The 21,718-nt window shown below is 31.1% G+C and overlaps 1 protein-coding gene and 1 long non-coding RNA gene across 2 annotated transcripts; one reads left to right on the forward strand and one right to left on the reverse strand.

Annotated features, from left to right (window-relative positions):
* Nucleotides 1-474: 474 nt before the first annotated feature.
* Nucleotides 475-3,834, reverse strand: LOC139526214 (ankyrin repeat domain-containing protein 50-like). Its single transcript, XM_071321339.1, has 2 exons — nt 3,816-3,834; nt 475-3,338 (listed from the first exon to the last, which is right to left on the reverse strand). Exons 1-2 carry the CDS (start codon nt 3,832-3,834, stop codon nt 475-477), a joined length of 2,883 nt encoding a protein of 960 aa, XP_071177440.1.
* Nucleotides 3,835-3,936: 102 nt separating this feature from the next.
* On the forward strand, nt 3,937-9,100 carry LOC139525987 (uncharacterized). Its single transcript, XR_011665075.1, has 2 exons — nt 3,937-4,020; nt 8,378-9,100. It is a non-coding gene; the product is annotated as an uncharacterized lncRNA (long non-coding RNA).
* Nucleotides 9,101-21,718: the final 12,618 nt, after the last annotated feature.

Here is a 21,718-nt window from a genome sequence, read left to right on the forward strand (position 1 = left end):
TGTCTATGCGGTATGGGCTTTGCTCATGGTTGAAGGCCGTACGGTGACCTATATTTGCTAATTATTGTGTCATTTTGTCTCTTGTGCAGATTTGTCTCATTGGTAATCATACCACATCTTCTTTTTACATGTAACAAGGAAATTCTATGAAGCTGATTATTTTTAACACTCGCTGTTAATTATCATTTAAAAAAACTACTAGTAAAAATTGACATCTAGACTAAGATGAAATCTCGAATACACACTTGTTTAATCTTCGTAATAATTTAACAAGCAATTGTGAACAGTTTTAACTCTAACTAGTGGTAATGTCCAAAACATATGAGACATACCATCATATTTACAGAGAGTTATATCTGTCAAATGTTTTAACAGTATTAAAACAATCTAAACATGTCAATATTAGTTTGATATATACAGAGGGAATACCCAATTATCTTAATTTGTTTTTAGACTTAATGTGATAACAGTTTATTAACAACATAAACATGTCCCGTCCAACTGACTACCTTTGTTTTTACACTGATTTCTGTCTAAGCACAGTTTGAGTTCTTTAATAACATTAACATGTCTATTCTGAATTGCTATAGAAAGAGGTGATATACCAATATTACTACACTGATTTATATCTGCTGAATGATGTAACAATTCTCTTACGACATACAAATGTCCATTCTGACTTGCTATATACAGAGGTGATACACCATTATTGTCACACTTATTTACATCCGCTGCATGTTGTAACAGTTCTTTAACAACATAAAAATGTCCTTTTAGACAAGATGCATATAAAGGTGACATACCTTCATAACAACACAGATTTATTTCTGCTGAATGTCTTAAAAGTTCTTTAACAACACATAAATTTCCATGTTTGCTTGCTATATGAATTGAAGAACATCCATTACTATCACATATATTGATATGCACATTTTTACACAGAAGAAGTACACGTACAATCTCAACCTTGTTTAAGTAACAAGCAATAAGTAGCGGTGTGATGCCATTTATTCTACATTTATTGACATCTGCTGAATGTTGTAATAGCACTTTAACAACGTGTACATGTTCATTTTCACTTGCCTTATACAAGGGTGAAACACCATCATCATTACACAGATTTACGTCTGCTGAATGTTGTAGTAGTTCTTGAACAATATTAACATGTCCATTCTGACTTGCTATAAACAGAGGTGATACACCATTATTTTTACACTGATCTACTTTTGCTGAATATTGTAAAAGTTCTTTAATTACATTTAGATGACCGTTTTGACTTGCTATATACAGAGAAGACGCGCCATTATTTTTACACTGATTAATGTCTGCTGAATTTTTTAACAGTTCTTTAACAACATTAACATGTCCATTCTGACTTGCTATAGACAGAGGGGACATACCGTCATTACAACTCTGATTTACATCTGCTGAATGATGTAGCAGTTCTTGAACAACATTGAAATGTCCATTCTGACTTGCTATATACAGAGGTGATGCACCATTGTTTTTACACTGACGAACGTCTGTTGAATGATGTAGCAGTTCTTGAACAACATTAAGATGTCCATTCTGACTTGCTATATACAGAGGTGATACACCATTATCGTCACACTGTTTTACCTCTGACGAATGTTGCAACAGTTCTTTAACAACATTAACCTGTCCGTTCTGACATGCTGTATACAGAGGTGAAGCACCATTATTTTTGCACTGATTCACATTTGCCGAATGTTGTAATAGTTCTTTAACAACATTTATATGTCCATTCGAACATGCTAAATACAGAGATGATGCACCATTATGTCTACACTGATTTACTTTTGCTGAATATTCTAACAATTCTTTAACAACATAAACATGTCCTTTCTGACTTGCAACAGACAGAGGGGATACACCTTCATTATTATGCTGATTTACATCTGCAGAATTTTGTAAGAGTTCTTTAACAACGGTAACATGTCCTTCCTGACTTGCCAACAGTAAAGGGAACCAGCCATCCTCTGTACAATAATTGATATCGCTATTCTTACTAATCAACCATTTTACAAGGTCAACAGTACCCATATAGCAACTTCGCGCAAGAGCTATTTCTTTGTTGGTAATGTCTTGTGTACCAGCGAGTTTTTCTTGCTTTGAATGATCAAGTTTGTTTAAGTTGTTTATAAACTTTTCTGTAAACATAGTAGAATGCATGTTTCTGTTGTCACTTACATTACATACATGACCATTTTCCCAGTCTTTCAGCAGTCTTTCTATATATATATTTATATGGTTATCAGGTATTCTGATCGCAGACTCTGTATTTTTGCTCATGTTGTTTGTTGTCTTCCATATAAATCTTTCAGAAATGAAATCAGTTTCAGCATGATTAATGAAAAGTGGTAACACCTGCTCTCCATAGTACTTGGCCAAGTAGTCAAACAACTTATCATGAATAATTTTATATGTACTACCTTCTTTGGCCACATAGCTACCTTCCAGAGCTTTAAGGGAATTTCTTAAACGTTTGACCGGTGTTCCTTTTTTCAACTGAAGTTCTTCCGGTAAATCTTCCATCACTGATGCTATTTTCTTATCTTTTTTTAACAAGTTTTCTTCTGTCAAAGTGTTATTAAACACCAAACAAAGGACCAAGCTACTATATGTCATGTAACCAGTCTTATCTTTTTTAAACAGCTCAACAAGTTCATGTTCAAAAATATCAAAAGGATTGTTAAAAAAATCATCTATGTTTACAGATTTCTGAAGATTTCGTTTTTGATATAATTTACATAAAAGTGGGAAAAAATCATGTTTTTCTGACAACTCGGTAACTTTATCAGCATTTTCCTTAAAGTAAACCTTAGCTAAAGCTAATTTTTCAGACGCATTCAATCTAAATTCGTTCGAGTTTAAATCAATGATGCACGTTTTGAAAATAGGCAAATTGTTCAACTGTTCGTTTTCATAAATATCTAACCTACATGCAGACATAATTTTACAACATTTGTCTTGAAGTAGATATTGAATATGTTCAATCCTTTGTTTCCACTCACTGAAAATCTGTTGATTGAGAGTATACCGCCCATATATATCATCAAAGACAAATATTGTCTTCCTTTCATGCTTAAACCACTGTCTTATATCTCCAGGAGTATCACACGGAATTATGATATACCCTTGTTCCATCATCTTAAGTGCAACATGACGCAAAAGGAAACTTTTTCCTGTGCCAGAATTTCCAACAACTGTTACACAACTTTCGGTCAAAATACTTTTCATTATCTGTTTCTCTGCTGTTGTACTAACAAATAGGTTATCATCTTCCTTCCACTGTTTCAAGCGTCGTTCAAACTGCTCTGCAAATATAAACAAAAAAGAAGATTAAAAATGAATGAAGTATCAAACTATTTATACAACTTTAATTTGATGATATAAAATAACCGAACTAGTGAGCATGTATTACTTAACTCGAATAAGTTAGGCTAAAGGTATTAAAGGGATATTAAAACTCATACGTCAAAGACAAACTGTCAAGATCATTGCGAAACAAAATCGACCACGTCTATCAATATCAAAATAAGAGTCCAAACACAGCACAGAAGAGTAAAGAATGAGTAACACGAACCAAATCAAATTTCCTTTTTTTTTTTTTTTTCAACTTTAAATATTTTATTTCATTCCTGGTTGTGAACAATGTCCCTTAGCGCTACAACAATGACGCTAAGGTTCCTCCCTGTGTAGTTAATTGCTAATAAAACCAGGGGATTTGATTAGCAAAATATACTTTATATATTTATATCTTTTGTTAGTTGCATTTTACAAAGTATTCATACGAGCACACAATACATACATATTATTCAGTGATCCTATATATAAACAATCATATAAGAAAGAAATTATAATAAAAAAAAACCCAAAAGACGGATTTTTGTCCGTCATTTGTTTTGATTATATAAAACTAGCTTAACCGAAAGTAGAATGATCAAGAATGATCAAGCATGGTCGACCTCATGGCTAGACGAATAATTTCATAAAGTGGTGAGTAATTTATTGCAGTCATCAAGTGACTTATCAAATGTGTAAATTTCTAAACTTATATTAATCAGATATTTCTGGTAAGTAATAATGAAATATAATTATTGAAGAGATCAAAGAAGGAGCTATTGACCCCTGATCTTGATTGATTTGTAAATTATTGATTGATTGATTCTTTGTTATTTAAATACTGACTGAAGTATTTATATTAGATCAAATTCTCCTAAAAAAAAATAGATATAATCAAAGTTTGGATATTTTCCTCTGAAATTTTTTCAAAAATAGACTTTCTGGATGATATAACATTTGTGTTTCAATCTCATTTTTTAGAACTGACAACATGTTCACAAATTTAGTTCTCTTTTCTGATAAATAAAAACATTTATAAATCACAAAACAAATCATTGTTATGACATGATTAAGTGGATTATATTCAATATCTTCAATTTTATATCCAAGCACAAGATGTTTAAGACAGAAGACATGTTGGTCTATACTGAAATACATAAATATGTCATAGATTATTGACCAATAATTTTTTACCCATTTACATTCAAAGAAAAAATGATTATAGTTATCACATTTGGAACAAATCACACAATTTGGATTATCAGATATTTTCCAACGGTGCAAATTAGAATTAATTGCTGTAATATTATGCAGTAATTTCCATCTAAACATTTTCATTCTGTTATCTTTTAAAAAATGGAACGTAAAAATAAGGTTCTTCTTTATAAAATAAGTAACGTTATCAAAAGTGAAATGATTTTTCCATACATAGAATCCTACTGGGAGCTCTTTATTAGATATAATTAAAATATTATATATTTCTTTGAATGAAATTTTGTCCAGATGGTAATACAATCCATGGCTATTCATCTTTATATCATCTTGAAAATGAATTTTAGTATTTAAAGATGTTTTACTCTTTAATTTTTCTTTCCAAGATTTAGGAATGGCTTTACGTAAAATACATGTTTCTGTTATCCAATTTTGTTTCTTATTAAGTTTGTCTAAGATTTTTTTGGAAATTTCTCCTTTATCGTCGATTATATCGTTTATAAAAATTATATCTTCTTCTATCCAATGTTTGAAGTACAAACTTTTGCCTTGATTCTTAATATATTGATTTCCCCATATAACTTGTTTTCTGATATCTAAATAGGTTTCAGGTTTTTTTGTCTTCCCGCCACCATTTTTAATCCAGCATTTTAAGATTTCTAAGTAAAAAGTAGGCAGGTTTTTTATATTTTCTAATGATTTATGAGAACCCAGATTTCTTTTTAAATATAAGGTTTTTACCCCCAAACTCACTGAAATAATAGGTTGGAATAATTTTCCAGTTTGCCCAAGTTTCATCTGTAAGTCTTTTTACCCAATTTATTTTCATTGCCTCAATGTAAGAATCTATATCTGTCATTTTTAACCCCCCTTCTAAATAGTTTTTACTTAGCACTGAGCGTTTAACTTTCTCACTACCACCCTCCCATAAAAAATTATATATCATCTTTTTAAACTTAGATATAGTTTCTTTGCACATATTTATTAGTGATGCAATATATGTTATATTAGGTATGACAAGTGTTTTGATGATAGTGATTTTACCAATCATGCTAATTTTCCTTTTTTTCCAATCTTTAATTATTCTTTCAGATTTTTCCAACTGTTTTTCTGTATTAAGTTTTTGACATTCTTTCTTATCAGAGCCAAAATAAACACCAAGACTTTTTACGTTATGTTTCCAATTAATATTTTCAAATTTGTCTTTGCAATGTTTAAGTTTACCTAGCCATATACCTTCTGTTTTGTTTCTATTGAGTTTGAGTCCTGAGAGCGATCCAAAGTTTTCAATAATATTAAGTGCATGCTTTATTTCATTTTTAGATTTAAAAAAAAGAGTTGTGTCATCTGCTAATTGTGAAATTTTTAGACTATGAGTTTTTTTTATCAATTTTGATTTGTATTCCTTTTATATCATTAGAGTCTCTTATTCTGCAAGCAAGTAATTCAACTGATAAAACAAACAATATAGCGCTTAAAGGACACCCTTGTCGAATTCCGCGCTCAATATTAAAGGTTTCTGAAATCCACCCGTTATTTAAGATACATCCTTTTATGTCATAATATAGGGTTTTAACCCACTTCTGAAATGATTCATTAAACCCAAATTTCTTTAATGATTCCAGCATAAAATCCCACTCCAGTGAATCAAATGCTTTAGAAAAGTAAATAAATAGTATAGCTCCTTCAATATTAAAATTTTCAGAATAATCTATGATGTCCTGAATTTGACGCACATTGAATCCTATATAGCGATTTTTTATGTATCCATTTTGGTATCTATGGATTATTAATGGTAAGATTTTCTTAAGTCTTTGTGCTAAAGTATATGTTATTAATTTCACATCTATATTTAATAAAGTTATTGGACGGTAGTTATCCAGGGACAAAGGGTCATTTTTCTTATAAATTAATGATATTATCCCAATCTTTTGGGTATTAGATAAAGATTCTTTATCATAACAAGAATTAGAGACTTTCAAAACTATGGTCTTCAGTTTTGGCCAAAATTGTCTGTAAAACTCTACAGTTAAACCGTCTTTCCCAGGTGTTTTATTTAGTTTCATTTTAAAAATAGAGGATGTTAACTCTTCTAGTGTTAATTTGCCATCTACTTGTTTACTTTCAGAAGATGTCAAAGAATGATTTATCTTTGTTCCTTCAATATATGATTTTAAGATTTCAGTATCTGGGTTGGAGCTTTTGTATAGGACTTTGTAGTACTCTTTACTCATATCAAGAATTTCACTTTGATCTACAGTTACCTCCCCATTTTGGGACAATAACTTATTAATAGATTTTTTTTATTGCCTGTGTTTTTCTAAAGATAAAAAGAATTTTGTATTTTTTTCACCTTCCTCAACCCATTTGATTCTTGACCTAATTTGAGCCCCTTTTGCTTTTAATGAATATATTTGGTCTAATTCATTTTCTAATTGTTTAATTTCATTAAAAAGATTTTTATTTGTGTCTGTAGGTAATGTATCTAACCTATCCTTTAAAGTTTTAATTTCGCTTTCCAAAACATTGATTTTATTTTTTCTTTCTTTGGCTTTCGATTTACAGTATTTAATTGTAGTGTCTCTGGTATCAATTTTGAACAAGTCCCACTGAGTAAGAAGATTTGCATTATTAAATTTATTCTCATACTTATCAATTAATTTATTTATTATTTCTTGATATTGAAAGTCAGCTAATATACTATTATTCATTTTAAAGTAACCCTTTCCTCGATTACTTGAATAAATATCTACTTTTAAAGAAATAGCTTGGTGGTCTGTACTTGAAATGTGAGCTGGTCTGATGTCAGCTGATACTGTCAGCATGCGTACTTGTGAACTTATTATAAAAAAGTCAATTCTACTTGCCTCATTTGTAGAATTTTTTTTTCCCATGTATATTGTTTTTTGGTTTTATTTAATAGCCTCCAAATGTCTATCAGTTTATTTGTTTTTATTACCTGTTTAAGATTATTTACTGGTTTTTTAAACTTTTTATGAAGATTTTGATTTTTTGTATCTAAACTAGATAGACGGTCATTCATATCTCCTCCTACAATTAATGAACTAAGACTGTGCTCTTCAATTAAACCTTGTACTTTTTTAAAGAATGTGTTCCTTGCGTGGACTTCATTTGGTGCATACAAGTTTAATAAAGTAAATATCTTATCTTGAATTTCCAAATTAATTAAAACTATTCTTCCTTCATTGTCACAAAATTCATTTATTATTTTAAAATCGAGTGTTTTGCGTATAAAGAAAGAAACACCTCTCGAATTTGTTTTGCCTAAACTGTGATGGTGTTTTCCATGAAATTCATTATTAATTTTCGTTATAATATCTTTTGAAAAATGGGTTTCTTGTGCCATTACAATGTCACACTTTTGTTGTTTAAACCATGTGTATAGTCTAAAGCGTTTATCTTTCTTTGCTAACCCTTGACAATTTAATGAACAAATATGAAGATTTTTAATGTTCATAGTAGTTAGTTGTATTTGTTGTTATAGAAAACAGTTCTTATAAAACATTTAAATGCCAACAGAAGTTTTGTTTATCAAGCTTGATCATGACCCAGATAAACACCAGGTTATTTATAGATCTATATATAGCATTGTGAAAGGTTAAATCTATTTTTAGTTTCATTACTGACTTTCCGAAAATCCCTCTTAATAGGTAATTGAAATGTACCGGATTTAGATAGTTTTGAAGTGTAATTATTTTGATGTTAAAATTGACACTTACGGTATTTATATAAAATATGCTACCTTCTACCTTGTAACAAATTTTCTTATCTTTTTCAGATTCAACATCTAAGATTGATGTGTTGACCTTGTATGAGTTAGCCACTACCTGAATTATTTTTACAGTCAACATGTGCATGATATGGAATGTAAACAAATGAATAATTCTAGGAGTATTTATATTTGAAACATCATATACAGGATTTACATTACAATATAGTGTGGATACATCATTATTTTGTGAAATTGATAATCTACATGTAACTGATATCGATTTTAACCATTTATGGAAATTTATAAATAGACATACTGGAAGAATGGACCTTGACAGTATATTTATCCCAAACTTAGAACTATAAAATTGAATTAGTTTACTGACGAACTGAGATCCATATAAGTGTATTATATTGGACATTTCAACAAAATCTTTTAAAGCGATGCTGATGCTTTTACCGTTCATGAATGCCGTACCAGTTTCAAGCGACTTATAAACAATGTTTGTTTCTGATAGAGTTTTTGTCTCTTTATTCAAAAGATTGCTTTTACATTCTAAACAGTCTTCATATAGACTTTTATCTGTATTTGAAATATTTACCATATTTTTAAATAACTCTTTACATGTACTTGTATTTAAATTTTTCTTCTTTGAATGTATTCTATCTGTTATATAGACATCACACTCACAAATTATGTTTATGTTAACATTATAGACACAGTCTATAGTTACATGAAAAAGTAAACAAAAATATATATACAATTTGAATAAAATTAAAAACATATTTTTTTTAGATATTTTTTTTTATAGGAAATTAGGATTTAGTTTTTTTCACAGGTTCCTCTCTTGCATGCAGCTCATCAGTAGGGGTGGTTGCATTTTGTTTATTTCGTGTTCTTGTCTCATCATTGGGTTTCTGAGAAGGTGTCCGAAAAGCTTCCTTTAAGAAGTGATCCATGCTTTGCTGATCACCAGAAGAACGGTGTTGTTTGTCTTTTTTGGTTTTTTGTCGTTTAGCTTTTCTAACCTGTCTCTTTTCGTCTGTAGAATTAGTATCAGAAGCTTTCGGATTTTCTTTTGATTGATTGTTTTGATTGTTATTAACTTCTTTCTCTGCTGTTTCACTTGCAACATGTATTTGTTTGTTAAATGTAAATCTGTTTTTAGAATTCGACAGATCTGATCAGGCTGATGACTAGATTTGTTGTCAGAATCAAATCAAATTTCCAGAGTGTAACTCCGAATGGATGACTAGATCATGTTTGACATGTGGCACCTTTCATTTTACTCAATCGAAAATCGTTGATGAATTTGGTAAAACCGTTCGGTTCAATGCTTTTTAACTGCGAAGTTTTATTGGTCTTTTCAAATTTTTCATTCCAGGGTCACTTATAAGTTTACGAAACGCGCGTCAGGTGTACAAAATTTGATACTTATTTCTACTTACTAGGCACCAAGGATTGGCATTTTTTTTTTATTCAAACATAAGTTCAAATGAGTAAATCATCGGTCACATAAATGTTATAATCATGTATCGCAAAAGAGGGACGAAAGATACCAAAGGGACAGTCAAACTCATAAATCTAATATAAACTGACAACGCCATGGCTAAAAATGAAAAAAAAAAAAAAATGACAAACAATAGAACACATGACATAACAAAGAAAACTAAAGATTAAACAACACGAACCCCACCAAAAACTAGGGGTGATCTCAGGTGCTCCGGAAGGGTAAACAAATGTTTATTTTTGTGATTGCAAATGTTTATCATTGTGATTGCAACTCTTTTTCCCAAGACAGAAACAAACAAGAATGTGTTCAAAGTACACGGATGCCACACTCGCACTATCATTTTCCATGTTAAATGGACCGTGAAATTGGGTGAAAAATTTAATTTGGCAATTAAATAATAAAGATTATACCATAGGGAACATATGTACAAAGTTTCAAGTTGATTGGACTTCAACTTCATCCAAAATTACCTTGACAGAAAATTTAACCTGATAACCCACTTCTAGTTTCAGTGAAATAGGGGTCAAAAGTCTTAGTTGGCTTAATAATTAGAAAGATTATATCATAAGCAACAAGTGTACTTAGTTTCAAGTTGATTGGACTACAGCTTCATCAAAAACTACCTTGACTAAAACTTTAACCTGAAGCGGGACAGAAGGATGAACGGAGGCACGGAAGGACGCACGAACGGACGGACAAACAGACGGACGCACAGACCAGAAAACATAATGCCCCTCTACTATCGTAGTTGGGGCATAAAAAGCACATGGAACAATGAACAAGCAGGGTCATCAGAAACATATTTTAAACTAGATACCCTTATAATGATTGTGACCAAGTTTGGTTAAGTTTATCTCGGCAGTTTCAGTGGAGAAGAAATTTTTAAAGATCACAAATATTTACCAAAAAATATAAAAAAAAATACTTTAAAAGACGATAACTCCTCAAGTGGGCAATTGACAATCTTGGTCATATTGACTTATTTGTAAATCTTCCTTTGCTAAACATTTTTGCGGTTCAACGTTTATCTCTTTCTATAAAAATATGAAAGATAATTACTAAAAACTGCAAAATGTCCTGAAAATTGCCATTTAAGGGGTACATGTAGCAACTCAATAATGGGTTGTTTGATTTGTCTGAGAATTTCGGGGCTAATAGATCTTGACCTAATAAAAAACTGTACCGATTGCTAGATTTGCTCTACCTGCTTTGGTTTAATAGATAGGGTCAAAATTTACAGGCACTAACAGTCCTCCTAACTTAAATGTTTTAATGTAAAATTACAATACAGAAGGACACACTATAACATATCAAGAGAAATAACGTACCTCAATCAAAAACTTAGGTTCACAAAAAGAAGTAAACATGCACTGAACGAATAAATTTGATCTGTGATATCATCTTTTACAATATAAATTAAAATTGGTGGAGATGTAAAACAATTTAAGAAAGACAACTATAACCTTTGACAAAATGGCGTTACATAACATAACGTACACAGGTGAACATAATAATTTTGTTGTAAGGAGTACATAGTGTACGGAAGAACTATTTTACAAAACCAAATGTGATGGTCATAGCACAGGAACAGAATGTATCGTGATACTGAATCCTTATCATAGATATGTTCCGGACCATATGAGTATTTGGACCATACGCGTATGGTCATGACCATATGCGTATACTCATATGGTCCGACCATACGCGTATGGTCCGACCGTACGCGTATGGTCGGACCATATGAGTATAATACTCGTTTGGTTATTAACGGGCCAGACCATATGAGTATTTGGACCATATAGGTATTTTTCCAAATTACATTATGAACGTATCAATACAAAAACTATCTAAAAAGCAATGATGGTAACATGAAATGTATTAATTTTAAAATTCAAAGACTACGTAAAAATTAAATATTGTTGCCCTAGTTAGTTTTCATCGCTAATTACATTCTTGTAGGTAGGCTAGAGGTGACAGTTACTTCCACACGGCATCATAGCTTTATTGCATTTACTAGTCCTTGTTGTGCACGATCCTTTTCATTTACATATTTTGTTTGCGAATGAAAAGTTAGCCTTTTTGCAGCTGCGTATAGTCATACCGAGGTCTTGGGCCATTCCGATATATCTACGATGTTTTAAGAAGCTCTAGATCTCAAATATCGTAACACGACTGCAATACACCATCTTCACAAGACAACTTAAATAAAATTTGTTACTTTCAATTGACTTCTTGTGTAACAGTTCATTAAGAAATTTTATGAAATATTTTTATTAAGTCGACATATTGCCATTAACTCGTTATAACAAATCGGTAATAACCATCGGTAATGACCATCGGCAATGACCATTGGTATACAATGTGTTTATTATAGTTTTGACAAGTAAATAAAATTAACTATTTGAAACTTCTATTTTTTTTTAGCTAATCTTTTTGTTACGATTATATAAATTAATATAAAATTACCTATCTGATAGCGTCTTTTTAATGAACAGTCCTATCATATGAAGAGTTGAGACGTATTTAAAGTAAACTGTAACAGAGTGTTTATTACCCCCGACCATACGCGTACGGTCGGACCATATGAGTATAAACCCATATGGTCATGACCATACGCGTATGGTCCAAATACTCATATGGTCCGGAACAGATACATTAGTAAATATAAAAGAAGTGAGACGAGTTATAACAAAAAATATATAAACACTGACTTACAAAAATGCATTACAATTGTTTTCAACAAGAAAGTACGATTTGTGAGTGCTCGCAGTCAATATTTTAAAGCACAAACAATTTATTATAAAACATCATACATCTGACACAAAAAATGAACTAAGACACATCCCACAGATTTAGTGTTGTAACGCCGTGGACAGTCATAAACGATATGACTAGTGCAATGCAACAATAGAAGTATCGACAGGCAGTAGGATAGTTTGGATTTCACCTCATAATAAATGCAAACTTACCAAGAATATGTTTAGGGATAACTTCGTCATGTGTACGAGTCAAATCTTCAATTCTAGTATGAATCACATGAAAATCTGGAAAAGTAAAAGTAGTTTGTTTTGCATGTGCATGTTGATATCGTCGATTTTTCTTTATATGCATTACAAGTTCTCCTATCTTGCTATTTAATTAAGCACACTTAAATGTTAAAAAAGGAATACTTACTATAAATTAAAAGAAGTTAAAAGAAGTTCATTAGAACGTTGACCTTTCAACTGTTTTTTTTAATGGAAGTTGTATTTCATTTATGTCGGAAAAAAAACAGCGATATAATATAAGTTGTGGTTTATCGCCTGAAACCATTTAAGACCATACTGACAAAGTATACCATAATGAATGGAAACGGAAAATATGTCTAAGAGACAACAACCCGACAAAGGAGCTGATAACAGCTCAAGTGTGACTAATTATCAATTGCAGCAGTTTAACCATATTTTAGCCTATTTAATGCAAATATCCTTAATCACTTTGTAATACAATTAATATATTGTCTGTATCAAGCTTACGGAATCTTGTGTATTGCTTGAACTCAGTTTTTCAAATGGAAAGGTCGGGCACTTGTATTTTGAATTGAAATAGAAAACCCTGCTTTGAAAATGGTTTGCTGATCCCACAGAAACTCATGTCTACAACAACTGAATTGGAGGCTGTTTAAAGAATACCAGTACTGTAGTTGAAGAGTTGCCACTGTCAATTGTGGATTTGACGATCGCAAATGCAGTTTACTGTAAAACGGAAATATGCGAGCGGCAAATCAAAATTGACGGTGTCAACTCTTCAACTACAGTACTGTTATTCCGATTCTTATGCATTACAAAAACAAATGATACGATAAAACTTGCCTAAATTTGACCCAATCATTCATGAATGATTTTGGCGCAAAGACGTCATGGCTAAAAGTGACGTCATACAAATGAAAACTTTCAAACTGGAGGTTATTACGTTACCCGTACGATTCAAATTCGTATAAATGTACATTACAACGATGAATTCGAGGTAGGTGTTGCTCTAATTTCGAGTTTATAGTAGTAATAGAACATTTGTTGATTCAATCAATTCAAAATGGCGGGTCTCTCCTTAGTTACGCCTGGTCAACTGTGGATTTAACGGCAACTTTTAGCCAATAAAAAATATTGATACATAGAAAATGCATTAGAATATTTCATATACTAGTATCTTAAAATTAAAGTTTACCTTGCTCCTTCTGTCTTTCTATGTGTTTCTTCATTCCTAAAACAAGACAACTTTATTTATAACTCAGACGATGTGAATAAGTTTTAAAAAAATACAATTAACGCTGAAAGTTCTGGCTTATAAATTTATGACAAAAAGTCATGATTGAAATTTAATACTATATTTAAGTTATAAAATCAATGAATTTCAAATTTTACTTTGAAATTTCACATGTTGACGGCAAGCTAAGAGTGATTTAAAATTATTTTTAAAGAATTTTCCAGTTGTGTAAATTTATTGTTCAAAGTTGTGTTTCGTTCTCATATCAAGTTAAATTATGCATCAAGGGATAATAAAAAAACGCAAATTAGCACTTTCATTGATTAGGGATGGAACAATATCAATGAACTGTTGTACACGAATTGCAAGCCTGAATTTTCTTTAGAACAAAGCCTTTATCATTTTCATGAGTAATTTTTGTCCTCCCATTAACTTATTCCTAATTTGCAGGAAAACTCTTGTTTTCGAAACATAGAAAGCTTTACATCTAGTACGGTCCCTCGTACATATATTTGTACGTATTCAAATTTGGCTATTATAAAAAAAAGTTTCAAAATTGAATTTCTTGAAGAAAACAAGCTATAATTATGACTGCCTTCCGGGACTTTTGAGTAATGAACTTTCACGAATGTTCTAAATTCTGAGTGTTTCGATAACAGATATTGCACTGCTAAAATTAAAAATCCAAAATTTAGTTTATGATATGATTGTTGATGCGTAACCCATACATATAAATATAAAAAATAAAAACACAAAAATACTGAACTCATAGGAAAATTCAAAAAGGAAAGTCCAAAATCAAAAGTCCAAACACATCAAACGAATGGATAACAACTGTCATATTCCTGACTTGGTACAGACATTTTCTATTGTAATTTTTTTGTTTTAATAGTGATTAAGGTTATAATAAAATGTTGACCGGTTGACCCCTGTTTTAATGTTCCTCCTAGTATGTCTGTTTGTTTTATTCACTCATCTTTGTCAATTATACTATGCAGGCATGTTCTTATGTAGATACTATGAACATGGACAACAATTTCTGTGAAAATTAAAAAAATAATCAAAATCTGTAGATAGAGCGAATGAAAAGGTAAATAACAAAAATACCGAAGGAAACTCGAAACTGAAAGTCCCTAAGCGAGAGGAAAAATCAAAACTTCACACACATCAAACAAATGGATATTAAGTGTCACATTCCTGACTTTGTACATGCATGTTCTTATGAAGAAAATGGTGGATATAACCTGGTTTTATAGCTAGCTAAACCTCTCACTTGCATTTCTGTCAGTTGAATTTACAACGATGTGTGAATAAAACAAACAGACATAATGGGGGAACATAAAAAATAGGGGTCAACCGGTCAATATTTTATTATAATCTTAATCAATATTAAAACAAGGAAATATATCAACAAAGGTAGACATAATGGCATATTGACAAAAAGTAAAGACAAGGATACACAAATTTACAATAATTGTACAATAAAACAATGAAGATATGTATTAGGCTCGAGCCACGTCTAATGGATATTGTTTAAAATGGACTAAACAGTAAAAGTAATAATTTACAAAGACAAATAAAAAACACTTATTAAGATAATAAAAAATGCCAGTACCTAGAGTGTAGACTCCAAGACCATTTAAAAATCCGATCTTGGTATCTACCGATGAACTAGTTATTCGAGTTAAAACATTACGTGTTTTGTAAACATTAAAACGACCAAATCTATTAGATATTACTGAATTATATTTGAAACGTCTTTGTCAAATTTTAAGGATATAAATATTTATTTAATTGTTGTATTGGTTCGTGTTCTATTTTGTTTTATGCAAGTATCTTGATAATTGTGTAAAGATGTAAATGAAGGTTTTGCAAACTAGGTGAATACTAGCTACTAGCATAAATCAATTGCAGTTAAAATATCAAAACTTGCTTTAATTACCTATTTGACACAACTGCATTTCGTTTTCTGAGACTTGAGTGTTTTCCACACCAAGAGCAATTTCGTCATATTGCGCATGTCGTAGAGCTTCGATAAGGTGCCTGAATGCATCTTCACCTTTGCTAAACAATTTATTTTGTAACATTCGATTACTATTCTGTCTGGTAAGTGACTGATTACAAATTTCCTCTTTTTCTTCAGTGTTTAAGACACCTTTCTCGTACAGGTGGTCAGTTATATCTGTTTTACAATCAATCTCATGGACCAACATGATGTAATTCTTTTGTAGCTGTACAATGTGTTCGTGGAAATCTGAAATTATTTAAATATTAAAGAAGTATGTGTCTTTGAATTTTGTGAAAAAACAATATATACAAAGGGGATGATCATTATTTGTTGTGCAAAGGAATCCAATGCAGTCTTTATAAAACAGAAATATGGCGGCAAACGTTAAAATATTAATACTTATAAGTTATATTCTTATAAATTGGTTCATTTAAATGAAAATTCACATTAAATATCTGCATTCCTGCTTAATAGAAAATCTGGACCTTTGGTTCTCTGTTTTTTACAATCCAAGATGGAGGAAGACACCCATACGACCTTAAAGGCTGTACATACAATGGTCGACTTTTTTTCAAATCGTGACTTGGATGGAGCGTTGTCTCATTAGCATTCATACCAAATCTTCTTACATCTTTATACTTCGGATTTGTATTTAGAATTACGGATTCTACATGTCCCCTGTGGCTGATTATAAAGCAGAATGTATCATAAACATAAACTGTAAATTTCGATATCATTCAGCCTATTTATTTAATACTATTTTTTTTGGTAAAATGGACAAGAGTACGAGATTAATGAATTCTGGTTATACAGTATTAAAAGTAATTAATGACCTGAACATTGTTTGTGTGTTAGTGTGTGAGTGTGCAAATGTAATAATTATAATTGGTTTTTTTTCAATTACCAGACATTATTTTGCATAATTTGAATTTCAACTTTTTTCAAAGATAAATCTACTCACTAATACCACGACAACTGTCATGTTCATCCTTGGCGTCTGTGCCGTGCATTCTACGAACAAGTTCGAGAACATTACTATTGTGTGGATCAGATCGTTTTAATACATCCTTAAACACCTGGAAGGTACCAAATGGTCGCGCAGTTATCATATCAAGTAAAACCTTGTTACGTTGACGTTGTGTGGTGGGTTTGCTAATTTCCTCTCTGTCCACTATTATCAAGATACACATGGAAATTAGATGATCTAAAACCAACTGATCAAGAACTGTTGTGTTTAGTAAAACATCATAGTACGGAAAGAGTGCATGTTGCTTTTGATCTGAATAATAATAATTTTGAAAGAACAATTTCCTTTTACTATGTTATAGTGTTAGTTGCAGTATACATGGTACAAAGCATTATACAATAATGCCATATCACAAACAGTTGTATGCTATTGGCATGCATGCTTGTTGTTGCATGTTTAAAGACCAGTATTACTAATTTGAATTGAACATGTTGAATTTATGCTATTGAAATTTCACAAATAATTTTTTTTAATTAACTACCGTTTAAAATGATCCACAAAATACATGTTTCATTTAATATGTTCAATATTGTGAATTTCAAGAAAACAAATAACACAATAGTTATCAAAAGTACCAGGATTATAATTTAGTACGCCAGACGCGCGTTTCGTCTACATAAGACTGAATACAAACACGTTCATGTCAATCATTTTAAAACCCACATATCCGAATAAAAATTAGAATTAAGTACGAAATTCTCAAAGGTTCAAAGCATTCATTGCAAAGCTTTTAACTATATATGAAGAGTATTGTTGAGCAGTATTGGCTGCGTATAAATGCAAAAAAAGCCTAAAAAGTATCAGGAAACTTGAAAATGCCTGTACCAAGTCAAGAATATGACAGTTCTTGTCCATTCGTTTTTGATGCGTTTTGTTATTTGATTTTGCCATGTGATTATGGACTTTCCTAATTGATTTTCCTCTGAGTTCAGTATTTTTGTGATTTTACTTTTTGAACTTGGTTTCTGAAATATAAATAACGTGCTAGAAAATACAACCCATCATTGTCAAATGTTGACCAATTAAGATTCAAAACAAATCTAAGTTGAAAAGAAATTGAAATTTTAATGTAACAAAATACAACCCATCATTGTCAAATGGTGACCAATTAAGATTCAAAACAAATCTAAGTTGAAACAAAATTGAAATTTAAATGTAGTGGCACTCTGAAACTAGATGTCAAACATTACAACTCGTCTCTGGCAAAAGCTGCATGCGTTATAGTACCTCCGACATGTAAAATGAAAGAACGAATAAGTCAATATGAGAAGGGTATTCTAAAAATAATGTTTTACCTTTGACAACATTTTCCTGTTGTGATCGCTAAAAACACAATTATGTATCATAAATCACAATATACAATACTACTCTCATATGTTTTATAATTTCTTGCGTTTAAATTTTGAAATATCATTGAAAAGACCTAGCACCCGATTATTTTATGGATAGTATTTGAATAACATATTACTCCCATTAACATAGCTACAAAGTATCAAAACAAAAAAAACCAAAAATAAATGTATCTTGAAGTCAAGTTTTTGATGTTTTAAATAAGGAGAGGATGCATATTCTTACACCGGACTTGAAGTTTTCTTATATATCATAAACGGGTAACTAATATCATAAGTATTTATTCAATGTTGTCAACTGAAATTGACTTTTCTGCAGATCTGGTTTTGCTCATTATATTTGCTGTTTCAAGATTTTCCAATTTCTTACAATGTATAGTTTAAACCCCACTTCAAACAAAAATCAACAACAAATGGCTGATAAATGTCATTATCGGACTTTGAACCTATAAAGGGTCAATTGTTGAGGAAGAGTAGCTCTTAGTTTGTTGATAATTTTTATCAGTAATGTTTTCTCTCCACAATAGTTTTCTACAGAATAACAAAACAGAGCGAATAGGACTTCTTCTGGATGCAAATATCTCACCTGAACATGATGAAGTCACACACTTAATATGCTTATTGAAACTTGTATTGAGATAGATATATATAAATATATAGGTAGTGTGTGTATGTGAGCAGTGGCGTAGTGGTCAGTGCATCGGACTCTTAACACAAAGGTTCCTGGTTTGATTCCCCTTCCGAGATGAAAATTTTAGGCACTGAATTTTCGGCTCTCCCTTGAAACCATTTGCGAGTATGGTCTTGAGGAAACGATGATAGTCCGTCGGAAGAGGGCGATACATGGCTGACCCATGTTAATAGAGAGACACCCTTTTAGATTTCAAAAATGAGCAGGCTAATGCCGCTACAAGGCAGCACTCTCACCGGCAAAGTAGAAACGGATAAATATAAGTTGCAAAACTGGTTTCCCAGTTCACTATAAATGAATATGTTTAAAATAACCCATAGTGGTTTACTTTTCTCAATTGTTATTTGGATGGAGAGTTTTCTCATTGGCGGTCATACAACATCTTCCTATATCTATAAACCTAATCTGTGTATATCTAAAGCATACTGACAATTCCTTTCTCTTTCATTTGTCTCTCATGTACCTGTTTTATAATCTTCTGAACCCCAGAATAAATATCAGTTTCAGTATAAGTCTTCAAGCGTCGTGCAGGTGGAGACCGTGGAGAGTCTTCAGCTTTCTTTATATAGCTTGGTACATTATCATTCTTTCCTGAAATGTACATCTTAAGTTAAAATAAAATGATGCAATGCCTATTTTTAGGTTAACCTTCTTTCGCTTTGGAACAAAACTTCCGTCTTCTCTTATTATAGTATTATAGGAGGACAAATATTTAAATCTTTATTCTAAGATTTTCGATATTATCCTAAAACACTAAAAGGTTATACCTTTTAACATTGATTATTCAAGGGCAACGACTATAATGGACACTTAATTTGACAATGTTGGTTATTCTATTCCTAATTTGGAATATTTTCTTCTTATCAAGATAAATGTGAAATGTATGAAAATCATTTGTTGTCTGATTTAGACAACAGATAGGTTTGTTGAACAATGGTAAGTTTACCTTGTCCAATGTTTGATTGATTTTCTATTATTTTCTGTCAATTGTGTTTTTATAGACTTAACACGTGTGAAATATATGGTATAATGTATAATGGTTTAAATAGACTTAAAAGTCGTGAAATATATGATAAAATGTCTATTCAAATACTGCCAAAACATAAATAAGGTTAGGAGAGAGGTGCGCGCTCAAAAACATGTTTAGCCCGCCACATTTTGAATGCTCCTGTCTCAATTCAGCAGTCTGTAGGTTTTGTTAAAAATTAGTCTGAATCCGAAGAAATTTAAAACGGCAAGTCCCTATTCAAATGGCAAAATCAAAAGCTCAAACACATCAAACAAATGGATAACAACTGTCATATATCTGACTTGGTACAGGCATTTTCTTATGTATAATGTTTGTTTTATAGCTAGTCAAACCTTTACTTGTATGACAGTCACATCTAATTCGATTATATTGACAACGGTGCGTGAACAAAACAAATAGACATAATAGGTAAAAATGTACAGCAGCTAACATAAAGTTATAATCTTAATCACTATAAAAACTAACAAACATGTACATGATGTTTCAAAGAACAACACAAAGGCTCATTTTTGTTAAAGCCGTACGGTGACTTGTAGTTGTTTATCTCTATTTCATTTGGTCTCTTGTGGAGAGTTGTCTTATTAGCAGTCATACCAAATCATCTTTTTTATATATCAAATTTAACAACCTCTTTCATTGCTTTTTTTATACCATTTCATTTATATATCTATGAACAGGATGAAAGCACACTCCAATATTGAAAAAAATGTAAATGACATTTTTTGTTCTCTTCCATGTCCACATTAAATGGTTTTGAAATATACATCACTGCCATTATTTCTGAGTTAGTGGTGACTTAAAATGCAGACAAATATTGACATGGTTATACCTGGATCTTTGATCCATTCAAGAAGGGTATTTTTGAACTGACGAATAAGCACCGGTTCCCTTGCCATTCCAACCTTCTTCATTATTTCTTTGAATTTCCCATCCTCTGAGTTATATAGCTCGACAACATCGCATTCACCTGCAAAATATTAATCATGCAGAATAGCATGTTTCAGGTGTTAAATATAATAATAATTTGTGTTGTGTAATTTATTTCAGATATGTGATGTGAACTCAGTGTTATAGGAGAACATGAAAACATTATATATATTTTCGAAACAACGTCATGTATCCTCATATATAAACAAAATACATGATCATGTATGACTTAATTTTTCCTTTTGTAACCTTCCATCTGTGTCTTAATCATCCAGTTATTTATTTTCAATATAGCAATCTTGCTGAAATGTTCAACCATTTTTGTCAATACTTTACTTTTTCTTCGTTGGTTTTAGCAAATCTTCGACAACACGATGATGCAGTCTTTATACGTTAATCATAGACCTACATCCGGATCTAGAAATGAGATTTTTTTAGGGTTTTGCCAGATCCAGAATGCAACGAAATTTGACCAAAAAAAATCCATATGAAAATGTTTAATACTTTGTGTATGTTTTTAAATCATAAACACACGAAAGATGCCATTGTGCATTGTGGTGGTACATGTACAATGTGTATGATATGATGTTTTGTAACTAAGGAAAACTGAATTTTAATAA

This window comes from Mytilus edulis, chromosome 6, assembly GCF_963676685.1.
Source record: "Mytilus edulis chromosome 6, xbMytEdul2.2, whole genome shotgun sequence".
Classification (NCBI taxonomy): Eukaryota; Metazoa; Mollusca; class Bivalvia; order Mytilida; family Mytilidae; genus Mytilus; species Mytilus edulis.